The following is a 24,185-nucleotide window of genomic DNA, read 5'->3' as shown; positions in this document are numbered from 1 at the left end:
ATAAATGAAAATTAACGAGTGGGCAGGGATAGAAAGAACAGATTCCACAAAAAATCATTTTTTTTAAAAAAATTAATTTTTTTTAATATATTTTAAATCGTTTTAATATGCTATTTCAAAAATAATTTTTAAAAAATAAAAAAATATTATTTTAATATATTTTATCACAAAAAATATCCGTATCTATTTTCCTAATAATAAATAATGCAAAGTGGCAGACAAAATACAAACGGGGGAGAGCTGGAGAGATCTGGAATCAATTGGTTTCGTCGTCAAGCGTACACAAAATTCACGTGCTCATACAGGGGACAATAAGTGGCTGTCCTTTCTGGGATTTGAATGGTTCTGCTTACTTTGGTCGTTGATGAATTTTAATCTTCTTTTGAAGCACCACATCGATTCAGAGGTGAGCAGAGTTATTTGGCTGATGTTAAAGATTGATTTAAAATTAATTGAATCAAATTATTTTTTAAATTTGTCGTGTAATTTTCATTGTTCTTTCTTAAAAATCATCTTGGTTTCGATTTTAAATCTTAAATATAAAAAAGTTAACAAAACTAATTCGAGAAATTAAATAAAAAACCGAGATTATATATAATCAAACCAAACTAAAAGATTCATTTTTTATCTCAAAAAAATAAAAAAAATTGTGAGGTGTCTAAATCTTTTGATTTTCAACCCATTTTAACTCATTCAGTTTTAATAAAAATAAAAATCAAATTAATTCATCCATTTTTATCTTCTTAAAAATGTTTTCAATTAAAATAATATTTTTTTTAATATTAATATATCAAAATCATAAAAATTATATATAAAAAATTATTTTAATATATTTTCATACAAAAAAATATTTTAAAAACAAGATTCAACACAAAAATAATCATTTGTTCAGGCTATCTCATATATCGTGTTTGAAGTTGGGATGAAGATTCGTGGCTTTTTATTCCACATCTAACAAACTCTACAGATTATACGCTTTTCAATTTCAAAATTTCACCTTTAGAAAAAAAAAAACATAAAAAAAAAGAAAGAGAAAATTTTTCCTTTTCTTCTATGCCATGATAGCGTACTTGTTTGGCCTCCACAGTTTTTTTTTTTACTACAAAAAAGGGATATAGGAGAATGCAAAAGCACTCCAGTTGAGAAGCAATTTGAGTATTTCATATATATATATATATATATATATATATATATATATATATTAAATTGGAATTAAAATTTAAAATACATCTGCGAATTTAGCTATATATATATAATTTTTTTTTTCCAAGCAAATCCACAAACCCTCGGAAAACCTGCAAAACATTCAAAATAAACACTTGAACAAACTCATTAGCCTTTAATCTAAACATCAAAACCTGAAGACTCAACACTAATCATCTGAAGCTTCAATCTATTCGTCCTCCTCCTCCCTTACCGCTGCCGTTGCCAATCCTGGAATCCCACTCCTCCCTGAATCCAACTCCTACACGGTAAAACCCCCAATAAAACCCTGGCCTCAACGCCTCTATCCAAAACGCCTAATCACACACCAAGAAAACCAGGACCTCGCCCTCCAAGTCTTCACCGCGCAAGGAAACATTTACGCGAATCAAAAGAAGAATTTAACACGGAACCTTACATGAGATTATTGAAGTTTTTGTACATGATAAAAGGTATGATCTAGTTTTTGTACATGTGTTGAACTGTAAGGCTAAATATGGGGTTTTGCCTAATGAAATTAATTTTAGTATTTTGATTAAGGCCCTTTGTTAGGAAAAAAAAAGTATATCCAAAGGTGATGTTTTACAAAATTATTTTTAATTAAAAATGTATTAAAATAATTTTTTTAGCATTTCTATAATTTCTTAACATCAATTAAACAAAATATTTAAAATAATATTAATTTAATAACTTAAATGGATTTGTTTCGCGGCGGGGCGATTTGGTTAATGCCTAGAAGATTTTTAGTTTATTGCAACAGTCAAAAGAATGTATATGGCTTTCATTTTCTTTTTCCTATTTGTTCCCCTTCCTTTGAGATACCCTGAAGCCTTGTGCAGGGATGTGATTAAAATTTGACACCACAAAATTTTAATTCAAGTCAACACTCCTTTCGCGCGCGATGATCAAATTCCCACTGCTTTCCAATATATTTATAATCATAAGCTAACAACTGGTTGGAACAATTCCGTCTTCACCTCTTGACCTTCAGCTACCTTGGATGCAATTGGCGCGGCAGCTATTTACAGCATCTGCTCTACAGCTCTTAATGGATAATGCTCCTTTTATCGTTATGGATGCTGGTGGATGCTTTCCTGCACCAAATCAGTGGAGCAGTACCCTTAAAACTGGAATGTCTTTGCCATCACACTCAGGGTTGGAAGCAGTTGAGAGTACCTTGTGATTCTCATCATTACTCTTTTACATATCTTATTTTCAAGGCAACACAAAGCAGTAAAATCTGCAGTACAAGGAGCCCCGGAGATATAAAGCTTGTTCAATTCTATAACGATCTTTGTTCAGAGGGCATTGCCATCTCATGATCGGCTAGTGAAGAATGCTAAAACCCAAAGGTCATGGGGGATTCTGGACCAACTTTGGATGAGTGGCAGCATATATAGAAGAATTCATATCAGGTTTCAAGTGCGAAAGAAGATGTTGCAAATCTGGACGTAGACTTTCTGCTGCCCTCCCACAAAGGGCAAGAACCTCTGCTTTAGGCTTGCTGTTAGCCTGGACAGGACCTCCCTGCCCTTCATAATGGACAACATGATGGCTGACGAACACGAGTTTTGTCAATGAAAGTTCTTCAAATATATGGAATTTCAAATCATATAAATGGAAGTTCCAAATAACAAATACTCACAGAAAGTCAACAAGATCTGCAATTTCTGATGCTTCAACAGCAGTTGATGTCTGTGAATTCCTCCCAAAAACATCGACCATTGTATTTAAAAGCAATGAGAGGGTCTGAAATGATGGTCATGAAAAATCAAACATAAATTCAAACCGATCAGAAAATATTCAGAAGTCAATGTTCTCATTGTGAAACATCGGTTTCTAAAAAATGTTAATTGACTTCCCAAGACAACGAAAATGGTTTCGAAAGGCAATTTTCTCACGGTCAAATTCAGATAGTTCTTGCCTTTTTTTTTTGTTCCTCTTCATAAGTGAAAAGAGAATATATACAGTATATCCATGTGTGAGATAAATGAAACAAACAAAAGTTTCTCTGACTTCAAACACCAAATAGAAAATAAAATGGAAAATTGCACGATGCCTAAAGTGATAATGTCATTAGAAGCTGAAATTATTCCCTTTTAGTTATAAATGGGTTTTCTTTCCCTTGGGCACATTGAGTTTGACAGATTCAGGTGACAACCATTGCATTTTTTTATCATCCCCCTTCGTGATATAATGAAATCTCATCTTTATCTCTAGATGCAAGAACTAAGACAAAATCACATAGATTCCATTGTTTTTATGCATGATTACCTTTCTAAATTGGAGCTTCACTATCATACCTATCTCTACTAAAAGAACTGCCTGCTTTGTACAGCTTCACTGTTTATATAAACAGTGAAGGTTTTTTTTTTTTTAAGAAAATCAATTTTAGCCTCCTTTTTTTCTTTCAATTTCATCCTCAGACTTTATTTTTATAATCATCCGGGTTACTTTTAGACCAATCAAGTTAAATGGATCATGTCAAGGCAACTGCTACACGGTTTAATTTTAAACCCAATTTAGGCATGGAGATGGGTTGAGAGTTTTTTTCCCTGTCAATTTCATCTTCTTTTTTTCAATTTCATACTTACACTTTTTTTTACCGGTAACCAAGTTCCCTTTGAATCGGCCAAGTCGATTAAGTCATGTTAGGTCAACTCCCACACCATTAAATTTTAAACCCAGACTATGCAAGAAATTGAGTCGAAAGTTTTTTTTTTCCTGTCAATTTCATCTCTCTTTTTTTCCTCAATTTCATCCTCGGACTTTTTTTAATGGTTAGCCATGTTGCCTTTAGACAGGCTAAGTCGACTGAAACTCACACTGTTTAATTTAAACCCGAACTAGGCAAGGAGTTGGGTTTAGAGGTTTCGAGGTTGACTCATTGAGTCGGGTTTAATAACAATGCCAAATTGTTCTCTTTAGCTAGGACATTTTTTGTTACGTCCAAAATTTTTTTTATACGACCTACAACGTAGCACAGACCTATAAACTAGTTGCTCTCTATTTTTTTATGCGCCAAGAATTTTATACATATTTACCTTCGGCAGTCATGAATATCAACAGTGTCTTGTCTTTACTAAACAATTAACAGCAACAACCACTCTCATCTAGACCAGATCAGATAAAGTATATTAGTATGAAAGTAAATGATGCACCTAATACACTAGAGCCTGTTATTAAATTAGGGTTTGGTGTTTTCAGAAAACTTAGAGCAGTACGTAATGGTTGTTACACATAGAAAGTCATCTTCCTAACCAATTTTTTCCCCTCATTTCTCCTTAGTTCATCCTCTGTTGACAACCATTAATCGGCATCTTCTACTCACTTCCATCTGATTCAGATTTACATAATCACCTTCTAATTTCTATCTAAAAACTTAAGACATGATTTGCAAAATTAAGAGGATAAAAAGGACTGGTCAAGGCTCATCAGTCCAATCCCTTAGCTACCATCAAGCTACCCTCTATTCTTTTCTTTCTTTCTTCTTTTCTGTTGAATTTATCTTGTCACTTCACAGGGCAAGTTTAATCAACAAATTCAAGATGCACCTCATATTATTCTATATCTATGCAGTTATCAAAATATAGTTCACACTATCAACTTGTCAACGATAGAGTAGCTGTTTTTTAAAACAAACAAAAAAAAACCTCCTTGGAAATCCAAGCCTCAATAAATTAGTTATTCATACGAGAAGTGTAGATTTCTTGGTTTGGGGTTTAATGTTCTAAGTCATAGGTAATTTTTGTAAGCAGGGCAGAATTATAAGTTCTGCATCTTTCCATGAAAGATATTTGAAATTTGATTCAGCAGAAGGTCCTGCCCTTACTAAGGAACTTGGTGTTTTAATCTTTAATGGTTTATATTCCTATTTATTGCTTACCTAGTCATGTTAGGACTCTTTATGCATATATCTTATTATTCCTCCTTTTGATAAAGAAATCATATCAATAGACTGAAAAGAACTACAGAATCATGTTGTTTACCTTGCAGCTGAAGTACGCAATAAAAATGTGTTTTAAGGTTATTTTGATGTCTAGGAACCAAGAGGTCTTCTTCTACTCAAGTTCTTCTATTATTCCCTAACTATCATCCCTTCTTGCTTGAAGTTCGCCGCTACAATCCCTGTGTTACTGTTAACAGTCTAATTTCCATCCTATTTCATCTACAAAAATCCCATACAACCCTAATTCAACAAAAACCAACCCTAGCTCACACAAATCTTTTGTGGACATTAATCCTAAGTTGTCATAATGCATTATGACTTTACTGATAAGATATGGAACCGAAAAAGTTAAGCTCCAGCATTTTTCAGCTTATTGCCTAGTGCCTAGTTACAAATTTTGTGGATTTAACAACTCAAGAAATGCATGGTACAACCATTCAAGCATGACTGGACAAGTTCATCACAGACTAAACCAGACAAAATGAATTGTCTGGGGCATGCCATAATTGCAATCACACCTTGCAAACATTTAAGAGATAAAAACTAACGAGTAGCCTTCTATACCTTATTGAAGAGCGTGTGAGAGTTAGCAAGTCTTGGGAGCAATGGACCCATTATACGGAATGCTATCCTCAACATTGCAACTGATGTTATTGGCCTGAGATGTTTAATGATAGCATGTGTTCCTTCTAGCCATTCCTGTGGGAGGTTGCTAAAGAAAGAATGCAGCAGGGCAATTATGTTACCTGGCGATACAATATTTATAACACAGAATCAGAGCACAAGACACAAGTACTTGATGTATAAAACATAAAGTAGGCAATGATGACAGATTTAGATGAAAGAATGCATGCCTTCCAGTTCCAACATCTAACAAATACGGGTGTGATTTTTTAAATAAGAAAGTAATAATTTTGAAGTCACATGATGCGACTGGCATATATCTGGGATACTCGCATTTAATGATAATAATCATAATGCTTGATTGGGAATTAAATGCTGGCATAAGACGAGATCATAACAGGGAAATGACGGCTAAAGATATGAAAACATTTGCTAAGAAAGCTAAGATTTAAAGTGGCAAGTACAAGAAGAAAACTTCAAAGTTTGGACCTTAATAACAACAACGAAATACAGATTGCATTCCTCTAGCCTGTGTTTCCTTACCAACCCACCACAAGCATAATGTCAACAACATTCAAGGGTCCTACAAACAACAACAACAACAAAGCCTTAACCCCAAACTAATTGGGATAGCTATATGGTTCTTTCAGTACCATTCAGCTTAATCATAAATCAAATCTGCCTCCGCATCAGGAGTTTAGATCTCTCAGCATCACCTCCATCCCATTATCTTAAATCTTCCTCTTCCTCTTTTCCTTCCTTTTACAGTCCCTAATAACTCCTCTGAATTGGGACCTTTGGCATCCTACATTGGGCATGACCAAACCATCTTAGTCCACCCTTCTCATTTTATCTCCAATATGTGGCGGCATGTTCATTTCCAATCTTGTCCATTCTTGTCTCACCGCTCTCAAATCTCCACCACACTCATCTAAGGGTCCTCTGTTGCTTTTATTTCCAACATTCATTTCCATACAGCATGGCTAGCTTCACCACCGTTCTATAGAACTTTACCTTTCACTTTATAAGAGATTATGCTGGCATAACACACCCTTAAGACGACTCCATTCCAACCTCCTTGCTTTTATTCCATGAGTTACATCCTCATCCACTTCTCCGAATGGAGGATACAACCCTTATACCTAAACTGATCATATTTCAATTCCATCCAATCTAACATCTCCTTCATTCCTTTTACAAGAGCAAAACTTGCAGTGCATATACTTCTACTTCTACTTCACTAAGAACCTCGACTTTCAAGAGTATTCCTCCATAACTCCATCTTTTGGTTGACTCCTACACTATCAATTCACAACATTGTCGACAAAGCACACACCATGGTACATCAGCTTGTATGTGACTGATTAGCTCATCCATGACGAGGGTAAGTATGTACAAACTCTCCTCTTTTGTATCCACTCTCATACTTTCCTCACTTCCTTTGCCCCTTCCTTCTCCTCTCCTCCTTATTTCCTCTGTTTCTATAATCATGTCCTACATCACGAGGACCCTTGAGGGTATGGTCTACAACCTTGGATTCATTTAGGACCTCTACTACCACTCTCTTAACACGCCCTGTCATCTCCCCCCACATGGTAGCAGTATTGGCTTCTAGGTTCTACTAAACAGATCAAAGCATAAACTAAACTATCACCAAACTCGAGATGCAATTACGGTATTGTCTCCAAGATGGTATGTAAATGTATCTCATTGTGTGTTGTTGATATAACATGACTTAGTCTGCAGAGTTAACAAGATGGCTTCCTTTAGAGTCATCAGCAAAAGTCAGCCATGGTCATCAATCCTTTCTAATCATACAGGTTTTGCACGGTTAAAAGATAGATGGGGCTCAAGTTCACAGAGTTTAGGAATGTCCTGAATTCAACAACATTTTAATTAAATAATTAGCATAAATATGAAAATTTGGGCACCTGAGCATGTTGAGAATAACAAGAGAAAAGGATGAACAGGACTAGAGGAAAAATTAAATAGCATACCAATTGCTGTAACTTAATTGTGAAAATTTGGGCATCTGGGAATGTTGAGAATAACAAGAGAAAATGATGAACAGGACTAGAAGAGAAATTAAATAGCATACCGATTGCTGTTGAGGTGTTGTCTTGAGCAGCCCATGTTGGATCCAACAATGCATAGCCAACAGCAGAGTCTAGTTCCCCAAGTGACCTTTTGCTATCAGTAAGCCACCAACACTCTTTTATTATGCGCGATGCCTCCATATAAAGTTGCACATGAAAATCAGGAGGGAGCTGAGCTAGTAAGAGACCACAAGCTTGGATCAACAAGCAAGAAAGTTGTTGGCAAGTATAACCACTTCGTAAAACAAAATTTGAAGTATTGATTCCTGAAACTGAAGGGGTTGATCTGCTTCCACCCAGTGAATCAGTACTTCCCCCAGAAGGCGACGTTGGCAAAACTGATCCTTGTCCAACACAATTTGGAGCTCCATTGCTGGATTGAATTAGAGTCGGTTGTATATTAACAACAATCTGAACTAGAGAGGGGATAATTTGGGATGCAGCTACTGGAAGTGAGAGCAATTCTATGACAGCTGTTTCTAGAACCAGTTGAGTATGAGTTCCAGGATCCTGGATTTGATAGAACGCCTTTTGACCCTCAGAAGCATTCGTTGGCCCAGACTGAGAGGCTGCTGATGTCTTGGTATGTGGATTGCGCCCTGAATTATTTGAAGCGTCTCCAACTGATCCATACTTTGAGTTGGTATTTAGTGGGGGTATCACATTATTCACAAGCCCTAACAAAAGAGTTGCAAAATACTCTGGGGGCGGGCAGATGACAGGGTTTGGTGAGCTAATGTGCTGTGGGAATGACTCGGAAAATGGGATCTGTGACAAGTTTATAATCAACAAAGAAACATACAGAAAAAAGAAAATAGCATTCCAAAGACTTGAAACGAGGAAACAAAGAAGAAAGAAAATAATAACAGGAAGGGAAGAGAAGCTATAAATACCTTACTAAGATCAAGTACATTCAGTATCCGCACAACAAGCTTTCCAGGAAGATGACCATAGAAGTAGGCAAGTATATCACGAACAAATGTGAATCTTAAGGGGTGATATTCTAAAAGTGGAGAATACATGGCCAGAACTCTGTCTGCTGGATCTACAGCATCATTCTCAAGAAGTCTATAAACAATTAATGGGATGACTGGAAGCAAGCGTGCCGCAATGTCATCAAAAAATGTGGGATACCTGCAGAGCTTATAGCAAACAGTGTTAAGGAAGCTGCAATTCTTGTATTGAAATGAAATTTCGGCATTGCATTATTTTTGTCACCTATACCCTTTAACCCAAAACATAATCAAGATTGAACTATCTTTTTATTTTTCTTTCTTATACCCTGTATCCAATACATATTGTGCTGTATCAGGTGCATATCCATATCTAAAAGAGCTTGATGCATTTACAGGAAGCATTTTGGAGTATCTATGCTTCCTAAATTGCTAGAGACATCAATCAATTACCAATGCTCTAAATTATCATGAGTCTTGTAATTTCATATAACAGAATAAAATTCCATGTAGAAACATATAATCTAGAAGTCTTTACCTGTCCTTCCATGATAGATGATTTCCAAGTGCCTTTGCCAATTCAAGACGCTTGAACTGTCCTGAGAGAATCCAATGCTCAGGACGCACACGATTCATACAAAATAGTTTCACTCTTGATTGAAGTTCCTGCCTATCAAGCAAGCTAATCTGAAACATGCATTATGATGCATTTCAGTGTCAGTGCAAGAACAATAAACATCGAAACTATGTTTGAACATGCATGAGATCTCAACCCATTACATAGATCAAATCAAACAAACTGCCACCAAATTGCATGGTTATGCACGAGAAGTTATGTTTAAGTGCCAAAAGTTGCCTTCAAGGAAACTGTGTCACTGAAGACGTAGCAACCTTAACATATTATAACAAGTGCCAAATCGCACAACAGGTATTTGGTTTTAAAATAAACACTCTTGAAAGTTTTTTCCTTACCATAGCACACAAAATTGAGCAAGTCTCGTTCTTCTCTTATATACTACTTGTAAGTTTATGTAACTGGCTGCTGGTTTGCATAAAAACCAGAATAAAAGCTGTCAGAGCAGCAGTTGGACGGATAACTCTACCATTAGAATCCTCTTAACGGATTCACTGTCTCCATATACCAAGATCGTTCTCATAGTGCAAACCCTCAACTTGGAGCCTTAAAACCTTAAGGCAGTCGCTGACTAGAAAATCATGTTAGCTTTTTAACACGTCTTCAATCTTGCACCTCCAAATCTGTCCTGAGACTTTCCCCTCTGACCCAAACCACAAAATCATAATTGCCCCAAGTCTTATTTCCCAGACAGTAATCAGATTCTCAGTTGATTAAAGCAACAGTAATCGCTATACTAATCATCCTTCAAACACTACAGCGATTATGTCATGTTTGATGGTGCACGTGCACACACAAAGGAAAAGGATTAAGAAATGTGCATATACAAGATCAAATTGTGCAGAAAAACATACCACAATACGCAAAGCATGGGGATCATCATCACGGTCAGTAAGTGCCAGAAGCAAAATATCCAACGGCAGCAACTCATGAGTCCAAATGAAAAAGGCAAGGTTTGCACAAGTTTTCAATAAAAGGTCCTAGGAAAACAAAGGGAACAAACAGACACTAAATGAACTAGCACACAACAAATAAGACTGTTAGTGCATATAATTTGCAAGAATAACCAAGGCAGAAGATGCAGACCTGTAAGGTATGCCCATGCTGAAGGTCCACATGAATGTTATGAAGTAGAACATCCACCATTGTGTATATATTCGCTGTCACTTCTTCAGGGGAAAATTCTCTCAAAACACGTGCCTAAACTCCATCCACCAACACATAATTAGTCAGGGGTCTTTTAAAAGAAATCCAGAAAGATAAAGCTGTCAAGAAATGATGATTTCTATAGGAACAATCGCTTGTGCTAATGATGTTTTCCCAACAAACAGATTAGAAGAATGTAGTCAATACCAGATGTCCGCTATTGATGTTTTCAGGGTGTCCCTGCATCAGTATCCATGCACCAGCACATAGATATTGTCGGTGTTGGGGGAAACTATGATTGATATATGTCATCACATAAGTGGGATCAGCTGATAGTGAGATCAGCTGGGTACATTGGTTAATCACTGTTGTTTCTGCCTGCAAAAACACTGGGCATTTTAACACTGACTGAATTGCCAAGCAATCTGAACAGCAGGCATGGAAATATTCAAATCTAAAATCATTTCACAAGGTTAAACTCTCCGATTAAGAGTAATACAAACTTGCAAGTTAAAACTTTGCATTTCTAACTTGAAGCTCTGGTGTTCTCCTTCAAAGGAAGGTGGAGATTTAAGGGAAAAGGGAGGTTACTCGAGTACTCCCTGTCCAAAGCCCAATAGGCCCTCCCATGGACCCCAGAAAAGAAGATGAAGATGAAAAACAAAAACAAAAACAAATCATTTCATTTCCCTTTATTTCACAAAAAAATTAATGATAAAATCATATTAGTCTTTATGTGAATCTTATGTACTGTTCTATTGGATTGTCAACCCTAAAGAAAAGTACACGTGCAAAGAAACTTAAATGAAATAGTCTCTCTTTATTGCTTTAATGGTACAGGACTGGCTAAAATATAAGTAAAAAGAATCCCAATTAAACAAGATAAATCTTCATCCAATAAAGAAAACTAAATTCATTATTGAATATCTGCTAACTCTGACCAAATCTGAAAACCACAAAAATACCCATGAATATCATGCTACATTTGTCTCCTTTGAATGAAAATCCTTAAATCAAGTTAACTAAACCAGACTGCTAAGTGCTTCTTTAAAATATAATGCCTACTTATGTGAGGATCCATTCTCAAATCATGTCAACTTTGCCGATATGCTTCCCTGATCCATTATTAGAAAGAAGATGATAAAATAAACTGCACATAGCAAATTACACCCCCCCTCCTAAATCTACCCAGGTGTCAGATTTCTTTTAGCACAATGAGGAACCTTGATCCATTTTCAAGTCTTGAGATGCACATGGATAGCCCTTCATTCACATGTACCAGGCAAATCTTAGACTTGCATCCCACTAGATCAATGCATCCATCCAGTTATCTGATTCTAGACTTCCATCCTCAACAAAGAATGCCAATCAGCAAAACATGAAAGAAGTAAGACAATGAAAGAACTAAAAAAAAATGACTTGCAATAATTGACCTGTTGCCAAGCTTTAATAGCCAAACCCCTTTTATCTATCCTCCCAATCAAGGCATCACGAAGAAGAGGAGGGAAGTAGCTTAATGTTTTTTTTGACCATGTATGTTGACTTGTTGCCAATATCTGTTCTAACATAGTTTGAAGATAAAGCATGTGATCAGCGTCAGCAATTCCACGTGTTTTTATGATGATGGCAAGAGTGACTATAGTTACACGATTCAAAGTTTCAGTAAATTCAGTGGGGCCCTGCAAAATATTAAACAAATCTTAGATTTTTCAGATACTAACAAAAAAGAAGAAGGAACACAAGCTACAACAGAAAATCTTCAGTTTAAAAATGATAGTCTTTTACCTTCCCTTCTCTCTTCACTGAGAAAAAATCCCTTTGTGATAAAATGAGGTTCATGCACAAGTTTTCAGCCAACCTAAAAACACGGTGATCTCCTCGTTTCCCCTTTAAAGTAGAAACTATTTTCGTAACATCATACATTAAGGTTTTGCTTTTCCCTTGATACCTAAGAAAAAATGTAACGAACAAGTGTGATTTACAGTTTTTGTTTTAAAAAAAATATTCATGGAAGAAAAAAATCTTGAAATTATTATTTGCATAATCTTGAAGGTCCATCAACCCAAACAATAGCTATAAAACTCTAAAATATTATCTACATTAAGCAACCTAACTTCCAAACAAGACATGGCATATGTTTGGGAAGCAAAGAAAAGACAAAATCCCTGAAGGTAGAGGTTGTCCACAATTAAAAAGATTCTGAGCAGAAATATCTGGATGCAGACTTTAAATATATTCCCAAACCTCAGTAATTTCAATACATTAAGCAAATTATCACCAGTTTGAAGGAAAAGGAAAAGGAATAGCTTCACAGGATGGAGTTGGCAGATATTACCTGTAAAGTGGAAGCAAGCGATAGTTCACAATTTCTAGCACCAAAAGAGTCACCCCAGGCTTGCTCAATATTGATTGATACCTCTGTGCCAAATGCTTTACAAAGAAATTATAATGTACATCATCATCACATTAAAATTACATTACCTCACAAAATATACAGGTGAAAAAATGCACAACAATTAACTTAAGCAGAGACATACAAAGATTCAGCATCCACAGACATTTAAAGATCATTTGGTCAGCCTTAAGGAATGCACTAACATTAGTTTAATAGCAAGAAAAGCTTTCCATGAAAATGGTTGATGTGTTCATCTAGCCAATTTTTTAAGCTCTCACAGGCAGTTCACAATCCATCAAAACATGACATGCAAAAGAACAGCTTTCCTTTCCTATATGTAGATCAGTTGACTTGAAATTGTAGCATGCACTGCAAGTACCAGGCAAATTTTTAATCTAAGGATCAATTTGGTAAAAGGTTAAAATTGAAGATGAATTGTGATGAAAGTATTTATCACGGGAGAAATCATTAAGGGTATAAGAGTGAATAAAAAAGCTATTTTCAAACATGTTTGGTAGAGGTTTAAAAACTCAAGAGCATTAGACATTCCATAAAATGATATAAAAAGGTCCCAACAGCTAGTTATAAGTAAATGAGAGAATCTAGGAGTTAAAATTTTATAAGAGAAAAAAAGAATAAAATCTATAAGCCTTCCCCCCTTAAAAGACTTCAAACCATTCCCTTGGAGATGATATTTACACCCACTGTACCCCACTTTTGGGATAAATATTTATCTCAATCCATTTTATTCACCAAACACAAATAAACTTTACCCCTGATATTTTTGAGGGCTCATAACCAAGGCTACTAGGGAACAGAATATATAAATAAGCAGTTGTGACCAACAGTGATTTCATGCCGATATCTACACGAGAATCGCCAAACAGGCTTGCATATTATATGATTGCGCTTAAGAGAGATTTTAGTATTTTTCTATGTATGTGAGGGCTCATAACCAAGGCTACTAGGGAACAGAATATATAAATAAGCAGTTGTGACCAACAGTGATTTCATGCCGATATCTACATGAGAATCACCAAACAGGCTTGCATATTAAATGATTGCGCTTAAGAGAGATTTTAGTATTTTTCTATGTATGTGAATGCATCACTGTGATGAATTTATCTGCAAGAAATGGTGTACTTTTAGAAGCAAGGGTAAAGAGAAATACACTGAAGTGTGACCGAAACAGTGAATGAGGAGCGATGAGCAGCAATCGACAATATGTTTCAACCATTGCAATGCTAGGAACAACCTGCACCAAACATTAGATCACATTAAAAGAAATGTCAAAACTGTCAGACATCTGATAGATAGACCACAACATCTATATTGGAAAGTAGAAACCATTTAGTCCCAGCTACGGCAAGTCATTCCCAGAAGAGCAAATCACAGGAAGAAAGTTCAAAAAGCCTAGTCTCAATTTATAAACTAGACCCATTAGATATAATCTTCTTCAAAGCACCGTGTTGTAGCACTTATTTACACTTTGATCACAGAAGCCAGTGCAACATACATCATCAACAATTCTCTTTTTGCCAATTGCTGTCATTAATTACAATGTTTCTTTCTAAGTTTTACTTTTGGACAAGAGACCTTTATTTTGAACTATAACTAAGTTTCCATTTTGAATCCCACGACGCACTTTTTAATACTATGGGCCACCCCACAAGAATCATAAAATAACGACAAGTTATGAAGATGGATGTTAGACAAATAAGGCTGACTAAGAGTGGGTTTCCTGACTAAAGATGTTCCCCTTTCTACCCGCCTACCAAGTTACAGATCTTTCAGCCATAGCACAGAAAGCACAGAATGTGAGTTCGACCAACATGCATTGCCAAGGAAGCAACATAGAAAAGAGACTTGGACTGTACATGAATACCTAATAAATCACACTACAAAATTTATCTTCAAGACAAAACTCTTTCATTAAGATATGTAATCAGGACAAATTTTCAAGAACCTCTCCATATCATCAGACAGAAACATAGCATCATCAGCAAAACATGTAGACATCCTCAACCAATTATCATACCCTTAACTCTCTATTTTTACCCTCTGCTAATCATTCTACTTAAACCATCAACTTCAAAGGCAAACAAAGAACAAGATAAAAGACATCCCAGGAAAACCACCCTTAAAATAAAGATTGAGCTCCACATTAACCAAAGCTGAAACAAATATAAAACACAATCCCCTCTCAAACACACAAATGTGTAAATGTCAGTTATGCAACTAATAATTAGGAAGACCATTTACAGGCTCCCGATGACAAAAGATAAGGCTTCAGCATTTCTTAGAACTGTATAAAACAATTAATTATAAACTGATCTTCAACACCTATATAATCTTTTCCCTTGTTTCATCACATCCTTGTTCCAAAACGAAGCTCAAAAACTTAATAACAGGAAACCCATTTTGCTATCTGTATTAATTGTCTGAAGCAGTAAGGAAGCTGTTTATCATTTTTATATTTTATGACAACCATCTGGGGATCTGGGAACAAAGCACTATGCCATTTACGCAACAGCATTAGGTGCTACTTTCTGAAATGAGACTGAATGCATCAATCCTTATAATAAAAACTGTCATTTCTTTTCTTTCTGCCATGCCTTTGTTCAAAATGAGACTGAATGCTTCAATTCGTATAATAAAAACTTGGTGGTTTCTTTTCTTTTTTGCTATGCCTTTGTTCTTTTGACCTGATTCAAATCTTGCCTGTAATGCTGCAAGAATTGCATTGAATGACAAATGGTTTTTGAACTATGCACCAATTTTGCAAGCATGCATTTAGGGAGCAGATAAAAGTGGATCCTGCTGCCAAGTTGCCAACTACAACATAAGCAAGCACTAAAAGCATTACCTGCCCAGCAAATAAAGAATCTTCCATTTGAAACACCAACTTCAAACATAGGTTCATGGAAAGTCCAGATAATAGTGACATCGGCAAAGGGCTTACTTCCCTCATCACCATTAACCGCTCATTAGACTGCATGTTTGTTCCAGTTAATAATTCAGAAACTCCAGCTGAGGATAACCAGTTCACCACTGTTTCAGAAGCTGGCTGAGCCATGGTGTAGGATACAACCCAAAACATTCCAATTGATTTATCATCCATATTCATGTAATCCAACATCCGATCCCCTGGAAAGAAAAGTCAAACAAATTTAAACATGAGTACAAATTTGTTAGATACTTAATAAGTGTCAATCCTCATACTTAGCATTGTTTAGTAAGAAGCATGAGTGTTGAAAAGTATGCATTCCATGAGAAGTATGGCAATGTGAAAAGTGAAAAGTGAAAAATCAAGAAAGAACAGGTCCCTTCCCCCCTTTTGGTAACAGCTACTGTCTTTGTTGGGAGAGTATCAACAAAAATAAGTGAGCACACACATGCATATGTATGTGAACGCACATGCCCACAAAATGTGCTGACATTTAAGCAGTTTTCTAAAATCAATATATCCTGATGATAAAAACATGCATTTACCTTAAAATGTAAAGTAGAAAACTGAAAGAAGCAGAAGAGTGCTTCACACTAAAGCATTTTTCTAATACTAACCACCAGCAAGATCCACATTATCAAACCAGTTCGATTCTGCAATTACTTTTGGAAGAAATTTACCTGCTCTTTTTTCTATTTCATATGTGAGAAATTTACCTTTGCTTGCTTGCCTCCACCACTCATCTATTTGCTTTCCTTTCTGAAGCTGTTCACTATTTAAACATTCCCTTGTTGATGTGTTCAATGACCAAATACGTAAGTTTTGGCAACTGCTAATATAATCAAGCAGGATGCTTTGAGGATTATTAGGATCAGAGCTTCGATCTTCCCTGTGAAATGATAAAACCTTTCGGGTTGTCTCTACCTGCCAGCAAAATTGCGACGCCCAAGATTGAGTGTGACAAGTTGACCCTAAGATTATGGCTAATATTTTGACCAAACCACAGTCCTAAGCATGAACCCCCTATATATCTGCTACAAATTAAGGCCAATAAAATTTCACCAAGGATGAAAGAAGCTAATGTAAATGCATTGGACAAGGAATAAACAACGTTGAGATATATTATGACAGTGAGAAAAATGCAAAACCACACCAGGCAGTATAAAGGCAATGAATTTTACAGTAACAACAACCTTTCTAGCATCTGTATTTAATGCATTCATCACAAGCTCAATCTAAATAATTTGTGCAAACAGCCAAGTAACATGATTTGTTCAAACAATGTGCTGATCACCCTCTATTAGCCTTGAAACCAGTTTGTCCAGAAAATCGATAAAATAAATAACGTTGAGATATATTATGACGGTGAGAAAGATGCAAAACTACACCGGGCAGTATAAAGGCAATGAATTTTACAGTAATAACAACCTTTCTAGCATCTGTATTTAATGCATTCATCACAAGCTCAATCCGAATAATTTGTGCAAACAGCCAAGTAACATGATTTGTTCGAACAATGTGCTGATCACCCTCTATTAGCCTTGAAACCAGTTTGTCCACAAAATCGATAAAATCTATGCACCCACTTTTCACAAGAAAGTAGAAGATATCAGAGAATACAAGCCACTCCTGCCAACAATTCATTTCTGCAAATGAAAAAAACAATTACAAGAATTATTATCCTACAAAAAGAAGCATTTCAAAATTTGCTATAATCAATTTTTAAACCAGACACACTAAACATATTAGAAACATAAGCAGCTTCGTGCACTTAAAAGTAGTGGGGCTACCGTGACAAACATGTCCACCAAGTTTCTCAACCATGATTACTGCTTCATATTACTTAAAAATTGTGCTATTACATTTTCAATTCTGCTGGTGAAAATATGCAATTTAACAGTTGAACAATCCTACCAGACATTCAATGAAGAAAATATCATGAACAGTAAGTGATCCTTGAGCACATTATATAGGAACAGAAGAAAGTAAAAAAATTGAAAGGAATAAATAATTGCCTGAATTTGTCAACTTCAACAGTTCAACAATTCTATCAATAGTGGCCTCACAAATCATACTAGAAGTGAAAACAGCACCAGGAGTAGGCCCATGAGCAGGCCTATAGCAAGAAGCCACAAGAAGCACACGCTTCCACCAGTCAGGTGATGGAGTAGTACGAAGAGCATGTCTTATACAACGCAAAGCTCTTTCCCAGTCCAAACTTCCCCTCTGAATAGAATTTGCAAGATCCTACATGGTTAAAAGAAAACAATTTCACAGGCGGTAGTAGATAGATGCATGTGTTTTTGCGTTTGACAGGCACAAAATTACCCAATTACAAACACAATATTTTACTTAAAAGCATTGCATTTTCAGACATAAGATAAAGAACACCCCTTAAAGAAAGGAGCAGGGAATAACAGCTTCCATGCACTGTACAAGGCTCCAAGTTAGCTGGTTCATCCCAGACATGCATTCGATGATTTGACAAAAATGTTTTATTTAAAAATAATCTCACTTTTTAAAAAAAAAAATACATGCTCGAGTAAAGACATATATACCATGGGGAATACTAGACAGCTTTTAAACCAAGTTTTGAAAGGAGCTAAAGGATGGGGAAAGAATGCACTAAAAGTTTGGAAATGAACTTTAATTCATCAAAAAACAATCGAAGGCATGTAAAAAGTGAATCAAAACCAAATTCATAACTTTGATAACAAAGATATCTTTCCATATAAATAGAGTAAAACTTTTGATAAACTAGAGTGTAATGATAAAACTCATCAGACAAATTGAAGTCCAACAAAAATATCATGGTATAAGCAACGAACTGCATATAGAATTATCCAATTTTTAACCAGAAGCAATTAAAGAAAGAATGAAAGGTAAATACAGCCCAACTGTGCACATGTAAATATATAAACATATATGCAGACACAAGCATAAGTGCAAATTGTTAAAAACTGTTGTTAACTTTGCAGCCATTTGACTTTTAAGCAACATTGTATAAAGAACAATCTCCATAAATCAATATTTAAAATATATTTAGAGATAAGAATTATAATGATGATACATTTGCCATACAAGAAACAAATAAAAGATATTTCACCTTACAATGTCAGAATGTTTCTTTCCAGGTGAAGACACAAGAAAAACATGATTATTTTACTGTCCTGTTAAGCCTGACAAGGTAAAACAGAGAATCCAAGACAAAACACAATCCTCCAATCCTAGATACAGGGATCTCATGGAAGATACTCTGCGACATATACAATAAAATACTAGCTTCATTCACTTAGAAAGTCTTTCACCGGTTTTTTGCAGTTCTTTCTTTTCTAAAGCACAAGAGAACTACACAAAACAGTGGGTATACTAAAAACGAACTTGTATTTTCTATTTTTATTATATGTCTTATTTGGTGTACTTCTTGTTCTATGTTTTAGACAATGCAAGCTTCATTAACACACAAATAGGTCACGAGCAAATTTTGTGTAAGATCCAGAATCTGTCGTTCAGGAAGTCCACACATGAATCACATCTCCTTCAAAATACTCTAAAAGCATATTGTTAATGATGCAGCAGCCCATCTCTGAAGCATCTTAGCTTGCTGAAGAAGAAGTTTTTATACAAGATTATATAAAACCAGACAGAATGCTGGAATTTTCTGAAATGAAGAGAGTTTATATCTATGCTAATATTTTTGTATATAATGTCTATTAATATCTTCACAGTTCAAATTCACCAATATCATAAGTAAAATGAGCAGCCACAATCACCATGTTGGCCTTTACAGCATTTGTCTAGATAATTAATAAAATACCCAAGGACACAGAATGTTAGATGGAGGAGTTTAGGAAAAAAAGATAGGTTATACATTATCTCAATCATCTTCATGTGGGTAAAAAAGGAAGCAGTTGTCATCTTTCAGGCCTCAACAACATATGTCTAGATAATTAATAATATACCAAAAACAGAATGTTTGATAAAGGGCTTTTTGAAACAAAGATAGCACATGTATTGTCCCAGTCTTTCCATATGTAATTCCATTTGATGTCTTCACAGTTCAACTTCACCAATAGTAGTGTACATGGGGAACAAAATCAGCAGTAATCATTATTTATGACTCAAAAGTGACCTGGTTGCATAATTACTTTTATCCCATATTCTCATTGTGGCACACCACAGCATCACTATTATAACTATGGCCATTCCTTGTTTCCAAAAGTATTCATTTATGAATCTTCAATGCATCATATCCTCACATATCGACCCCTCTACTTCCATAATCTCTTTTCAAGTGCTTTTAATTTAATCCAAATATACAGAAATGAATATGAAAATGGTGACCATTGCTGTCTATATATCCTCAACTGATTACACTAATTAGTGTCGGCATCCAAGTACAATAAGCACGGAATAGGTGCAATAAGACAATACAGGTCTCTGGAGATCAAAATTAAATTCATTTTCACAAGGAAAATGCTACGCATACAACAAATCATACTAAAACTCCAAACAAACAGATGTGGAAACTGATAAGCAGTGAATTGTGGGTCTCAAAACTATTAAATGAGTGGTAGAGGATAAAAAGGGAAATAACAACGCCTGTTTGTATGAAAATTTTGTTCGATTTGTTTTTATATATAGCATTGCTTTCACAACTGCAAAATGTCACTACTTCTAAATCATGATGGGAAGATGCATATCTACCATGTATTGTTCAATGAACAAAAAGAAAATGAGGATCTCTTTATGATTATTCCAACAGGAAAGCATCTATAATGCACTTCGTTGAAACTTGAACTAATTTTGGATTATGAATAATTTGAAGAAATTCTATAAGGCATGAAAAAAATGGTTCTTGTTATCCAATTAAAAATGCACTATTGCAAACAGTAGTAATGATATAAGCCTGCACAACCAGCAGACTACCATTGCTGGTGGCTGTATTTGGAAGGCCCCGTGATAACAGGTCCTGCCATCAAAAGGATGCTATTCCAGGATAGCATAAACCAGAACCATACTATTTCACTAGAATGAGGTATAATTTTTCGAAGTTCCAGAGTGAGTTCTTAGAAAAATACATCACCTCTCCATGCAAAGGTTCTCCAAGCACGCTTGGGTATGTGATTGGTGAATAGCGCAAGTTAGCCACAGCTTCAACTGAAACAGTAGGAATTGTAGGAGACAAAACCCGATGGGTACCAAATGTGGGGCAGTGAAGGTGTTGATCCAACATTTGCATGTGCATAGCCATCATATCTCGCCTCCTATGAATCTCCAAGATAAGTGTAAATAAGGCCTCGTCATCAGGAATGTTCTCTATAAACTGCAACCCGCTGCGCAATAATTCATAGAAGGGCACTCGGCATTTATCCTCATCCACCAGCAGCCAGATCACATCCAAACAACTATGCAGCCATTCAATCAGAGCCTTGACAGGTCTCCAGGATTTCACACCATCAGATTCATCGACACCATGTTGTCTTTGATCCCAATTAACCAGCCAGCTCAACATATGGTTGAAAATATCAGCATGAGTCACTGGCTTCAAATTAAACTCAAGTCCAGTTAAAATAATCTTGCAACATAGCTGGCGAAGACTGCTCATGGCACTGTCCCTTATCAATAAATTGACCCTTGCTGAAGATTGTGGCCCATTACCAGAAATATCTGATGATTTAACCGGAGACATAGCTACAGAAGGTGAAGCTTCCATCCCCAATGGGGCTGGAGAGCCAATGCCATGAACAGAAGATAGTGGGGATGTAGGATTCAAAGACTGAAAAATTGACGAATTGGAGATTGTGCTTGAAGAAGGAAGCATCCCATTCTGCGCTAAACCAGTGGACGAAACAGCTGGCACTGCTTGACCTGCCTGGCTGACTGACAATTCGGTGGTAGATACTGAAGAAAGAAGACTAGGCAAGAAACTATCCCAGTTAATGTACTCTATACTACATAAACTCCGTAGGGCAAATAGAAGAAAATCCGCCCGCGGGGCGTGATTACTACATTGCACAACCAGAGTTATAAGTACAGATTCTGTAACAGCACGCAATTGCTCTTGATCCTGAAGTGTACGAACATACACACGTCACATTATCAAAACACGATATTTTTTTACCATTTAAACACAAGTACACCAAAAAAAAGAGGAAGTAATTCGACGGTAAAGCACGAATATTTACCGGAAATTGGGTATGAAGTTGCTCGAAATCTAAGAGAAATTGCTCATTCGGAGGAGGAAGCTCTCTGTTGAGAGCAAGAACACGCTTTTGTGTCTTGTTCCTGAAAAAAAAAAAGTCAGATTTTTTTTAAAAAATATAATAATAATAAGAGAATAATCCTCGAAGGAAAAGCGAATTTAAAACTCACGGCAGTTCACGAGCTGAATCATCGGGTTTTTGGCGGCTGCTTCGCTGCGAAACGGAAATCAAGAAGTATTAATGACTAATCTTTTCGCTTTTTTGGAGGTGATTGATAAAATTGAGAATAAGAAGGAAAACGATGATTTACGCCTAAGTAGAGGTTGAAGAGATCGATAATGGCAGCTCGAGCTGGGTGGAATTGGTGACCGCGTGAGGAGGCTGAGGCCGAGGCTGCTGCTGCTGTTATTGATCTCTGGCTTTGTTCCATTTTATTTTCACTTCATTTCATGTTTTGTCGGAGGAAAGGTTCGAGTCGTGAGGAGTAACGAGAAGAAAGAGCGATGACCGAGTCACTGTGAGTTATCAGCAAAGAAGTATAGTAGTGTAGCGGAAAGTAAAGGGGAAATTTGTCGAAGGTGAGTGTGGGTGCTGCGAGAAGTCTTCTAGGCCCATTAGGGGGGATTGCATTTGGGTCGGGGGTCCGGACCCATTTGGAAAATTTACTTAAAGAAGAGAACCCGTTTTTCAGCTAAAATGGTTATATAATTTCGACTCTACCAACAAATTCTTTTTTTTCCTTGTTCTTGGCTTCTAGCGATGTTTTTTTATTTTATTAAACCATTTTGAGATAATTTACAAATAAATGAATTTCTCCATGACAAACCAAGAGAAGTGTCAAAAATAATTTTTAAAAAATAAAAAAATATATTATTTTAATGTATTTCTTAGCGAAAAAACACTTTGAAAAACAACCGTAACCACACTCATAAACAGGCTAGAGTGTTTTTTTATGGTAATTTAATAAATAACACTTCAGATTTTAAAGAAATTAAAATAAAAAGATTGTTTTTTTTTTCAAAATGCAATATTTTTTCATTTGGATAGTAGAAGAAATCTTTTGATTTTTTTCTACAATTTTCTTTTATAACTTTTTCACTTTTTTCAAATGAAGAATAAACTAAAATGATGGAATGTAATAAATCATTTTTTCATGTACGAGCACTTTAGCAATGTAAAATATCAAAAAAAAAAAAATTATATATATTTTTATATCTGGATAATGTTGTGAATTCGTTGTTTTTAGTAAAATATCTAATATGTTTTTTTACCTGATAAGTAAAAAATTTTAATGAGAATTTTTAATTTAAAATAAATTAAAATATTGTTTTATGGTTAGATTGTAATAAATACAAAAAAAAATATGATGACAATCATAGATTATGGTTTCAATTTTTGTGGAAATATAGTTATAATCTTACAATTGCTCATTTTTTGGATAGAAAAATTGTTCTCTGTTTTTTTAAAATGAACATGTTTTTTTAATTTTAGATTAAAAAAATAAAAACTGAAAACCAAGAAGAGCTATAAATGAAGATAAAAAATGATTTTTTTTATTATTAAACAGGTCTTGAAACTCTCGACAAACGAAGAAAAAATATCACTTTGATTTGCATGGTGTTTTGTTGCGTTGCCTAACCGAATAATGTTGGGTTGCGTAGATTTTTAAGCTCATTGTCATCTTGAATGACAGACCTCTTTTCACGTACATTCGAACAGGTTTTTTTCTCTTTTCATAGAAAAAGTAAGTGCTCAGTTTTCAATATAAAAATAGTTATTTTTAAAAATATAGTTTTTATTTGAAAATATAATAAAATAATATTTTTATTTATTTTTTAATATTTATTTTTAAGATTATCGTATTAAAATTATAAGTAATTTAATTTAAAATAAAATATAAAAAATTTTCAAAAATATTTTTTAAACATAAAAACAAAAACAATCTTTAGCCTACTCGCATGTATTTATATTTTCCCATCAAGGTCTGCTCCCCATGATAAACAACAATATTAGGCAATTTTTAGGGTTTGTT

The 24,185-nt window shown here is 35.2% G+C and overlaps 1 protein-coding gene across 1 annotated transcript; it reads right to left on the bottom strand.

The window, feature by feature from the left end:
• Nucleotides 1-1,923: 1,923 nt before the first annotated feature.
• LOC7482905 (mediator of RNA polymerase II transcription subunit 23) lies at nucleotides 1,924-22,711 on the bottom strand. The gene is made up of 21 exons (XM_002311488.4): nucleotides 22,464-22,711; nucleotides 22,323-22,366; nucleotides 22,136-22,235; nucleotides 21,034-22,017; nucleotides 17,963-18,194; nucleotides 17,376-17,593; nucleotides 16,664-16,871; nucleotides 15,867-16,147; nucleotides 14,172-14,255; nucleotides 12,941-13,035; nucleotides 12,391-12,553; nucleotides 12,039-12,284; nucleotides 10,813-10,983; nucleotides 10,546-10,659; nucleotides 10,314-10,439; nucleotides 9,364-9,512; nucleotides 8,766-9,006; nucleotides 7,875-8,640; nucleotides 5,717-5,898; nucleotides 2,849-2,952; nucleotides 1,924-2,758 (listed from the first exon to the last, which is right to left on the bottom strand). Exons 1-21 carry the CDS (start codon nucleotides 22,581-22,583, stop codon nucleotides 2,557-2,559), a joined length of 4,830 nt encoding a protein of 1,609 aa, XP_002311524.4. The 5' UTR covers nucleotides 22,584-22,711; the 3' UTR covers nucleotides 1,924-2,556.
• Between the last annotated feature and the right edge of the window lie 1,474 nt (nucleotides 22,712-24,185).

Source organism: Populus trichocarpa, chromosome 8 (genome assembly GCF_000002775.5).
Source record: "Populus trichocarpa isolate Nisqually-1 chromosome 8, P.trichocarpa_v4.1, whole genome shotgun sequence".
NCBI lineage: Eukaryota > Viridiplantae > Streptophyta > Magnoliopsida > Malpighiales > Salicaceae > Populus > Populus trichocarpa.
The sequence above is the reverse complement of the archived record's forward strand: the minus strand, read 5'-3'. Positions and strand labels throughout refer to the sequence as shown.

Coding starts and splice junctions, on each gene's coding strand:
- LOC7482905 (XM_002311488.4), bottom strand. CDS start 22,583: ATGGAACAAAGCCAGAGATCAATAACAGCAGCAGCAGCCTCGGCCTCA. Junction 14,256..15,866: donor ATTCTTTATTTGCTGGGCAG/GTAATGCTTTTA, acceptor TGTTTGGTGCAG/GTTGTTCCTAGCATTGCAAT. Junction 10,440..10,545: donor AGCATGGGCATACCTTACAG/GTCTGCATCTTC, acceptor TTGTTTTCCTAG/GACCTTTTATTGAAAACTTG.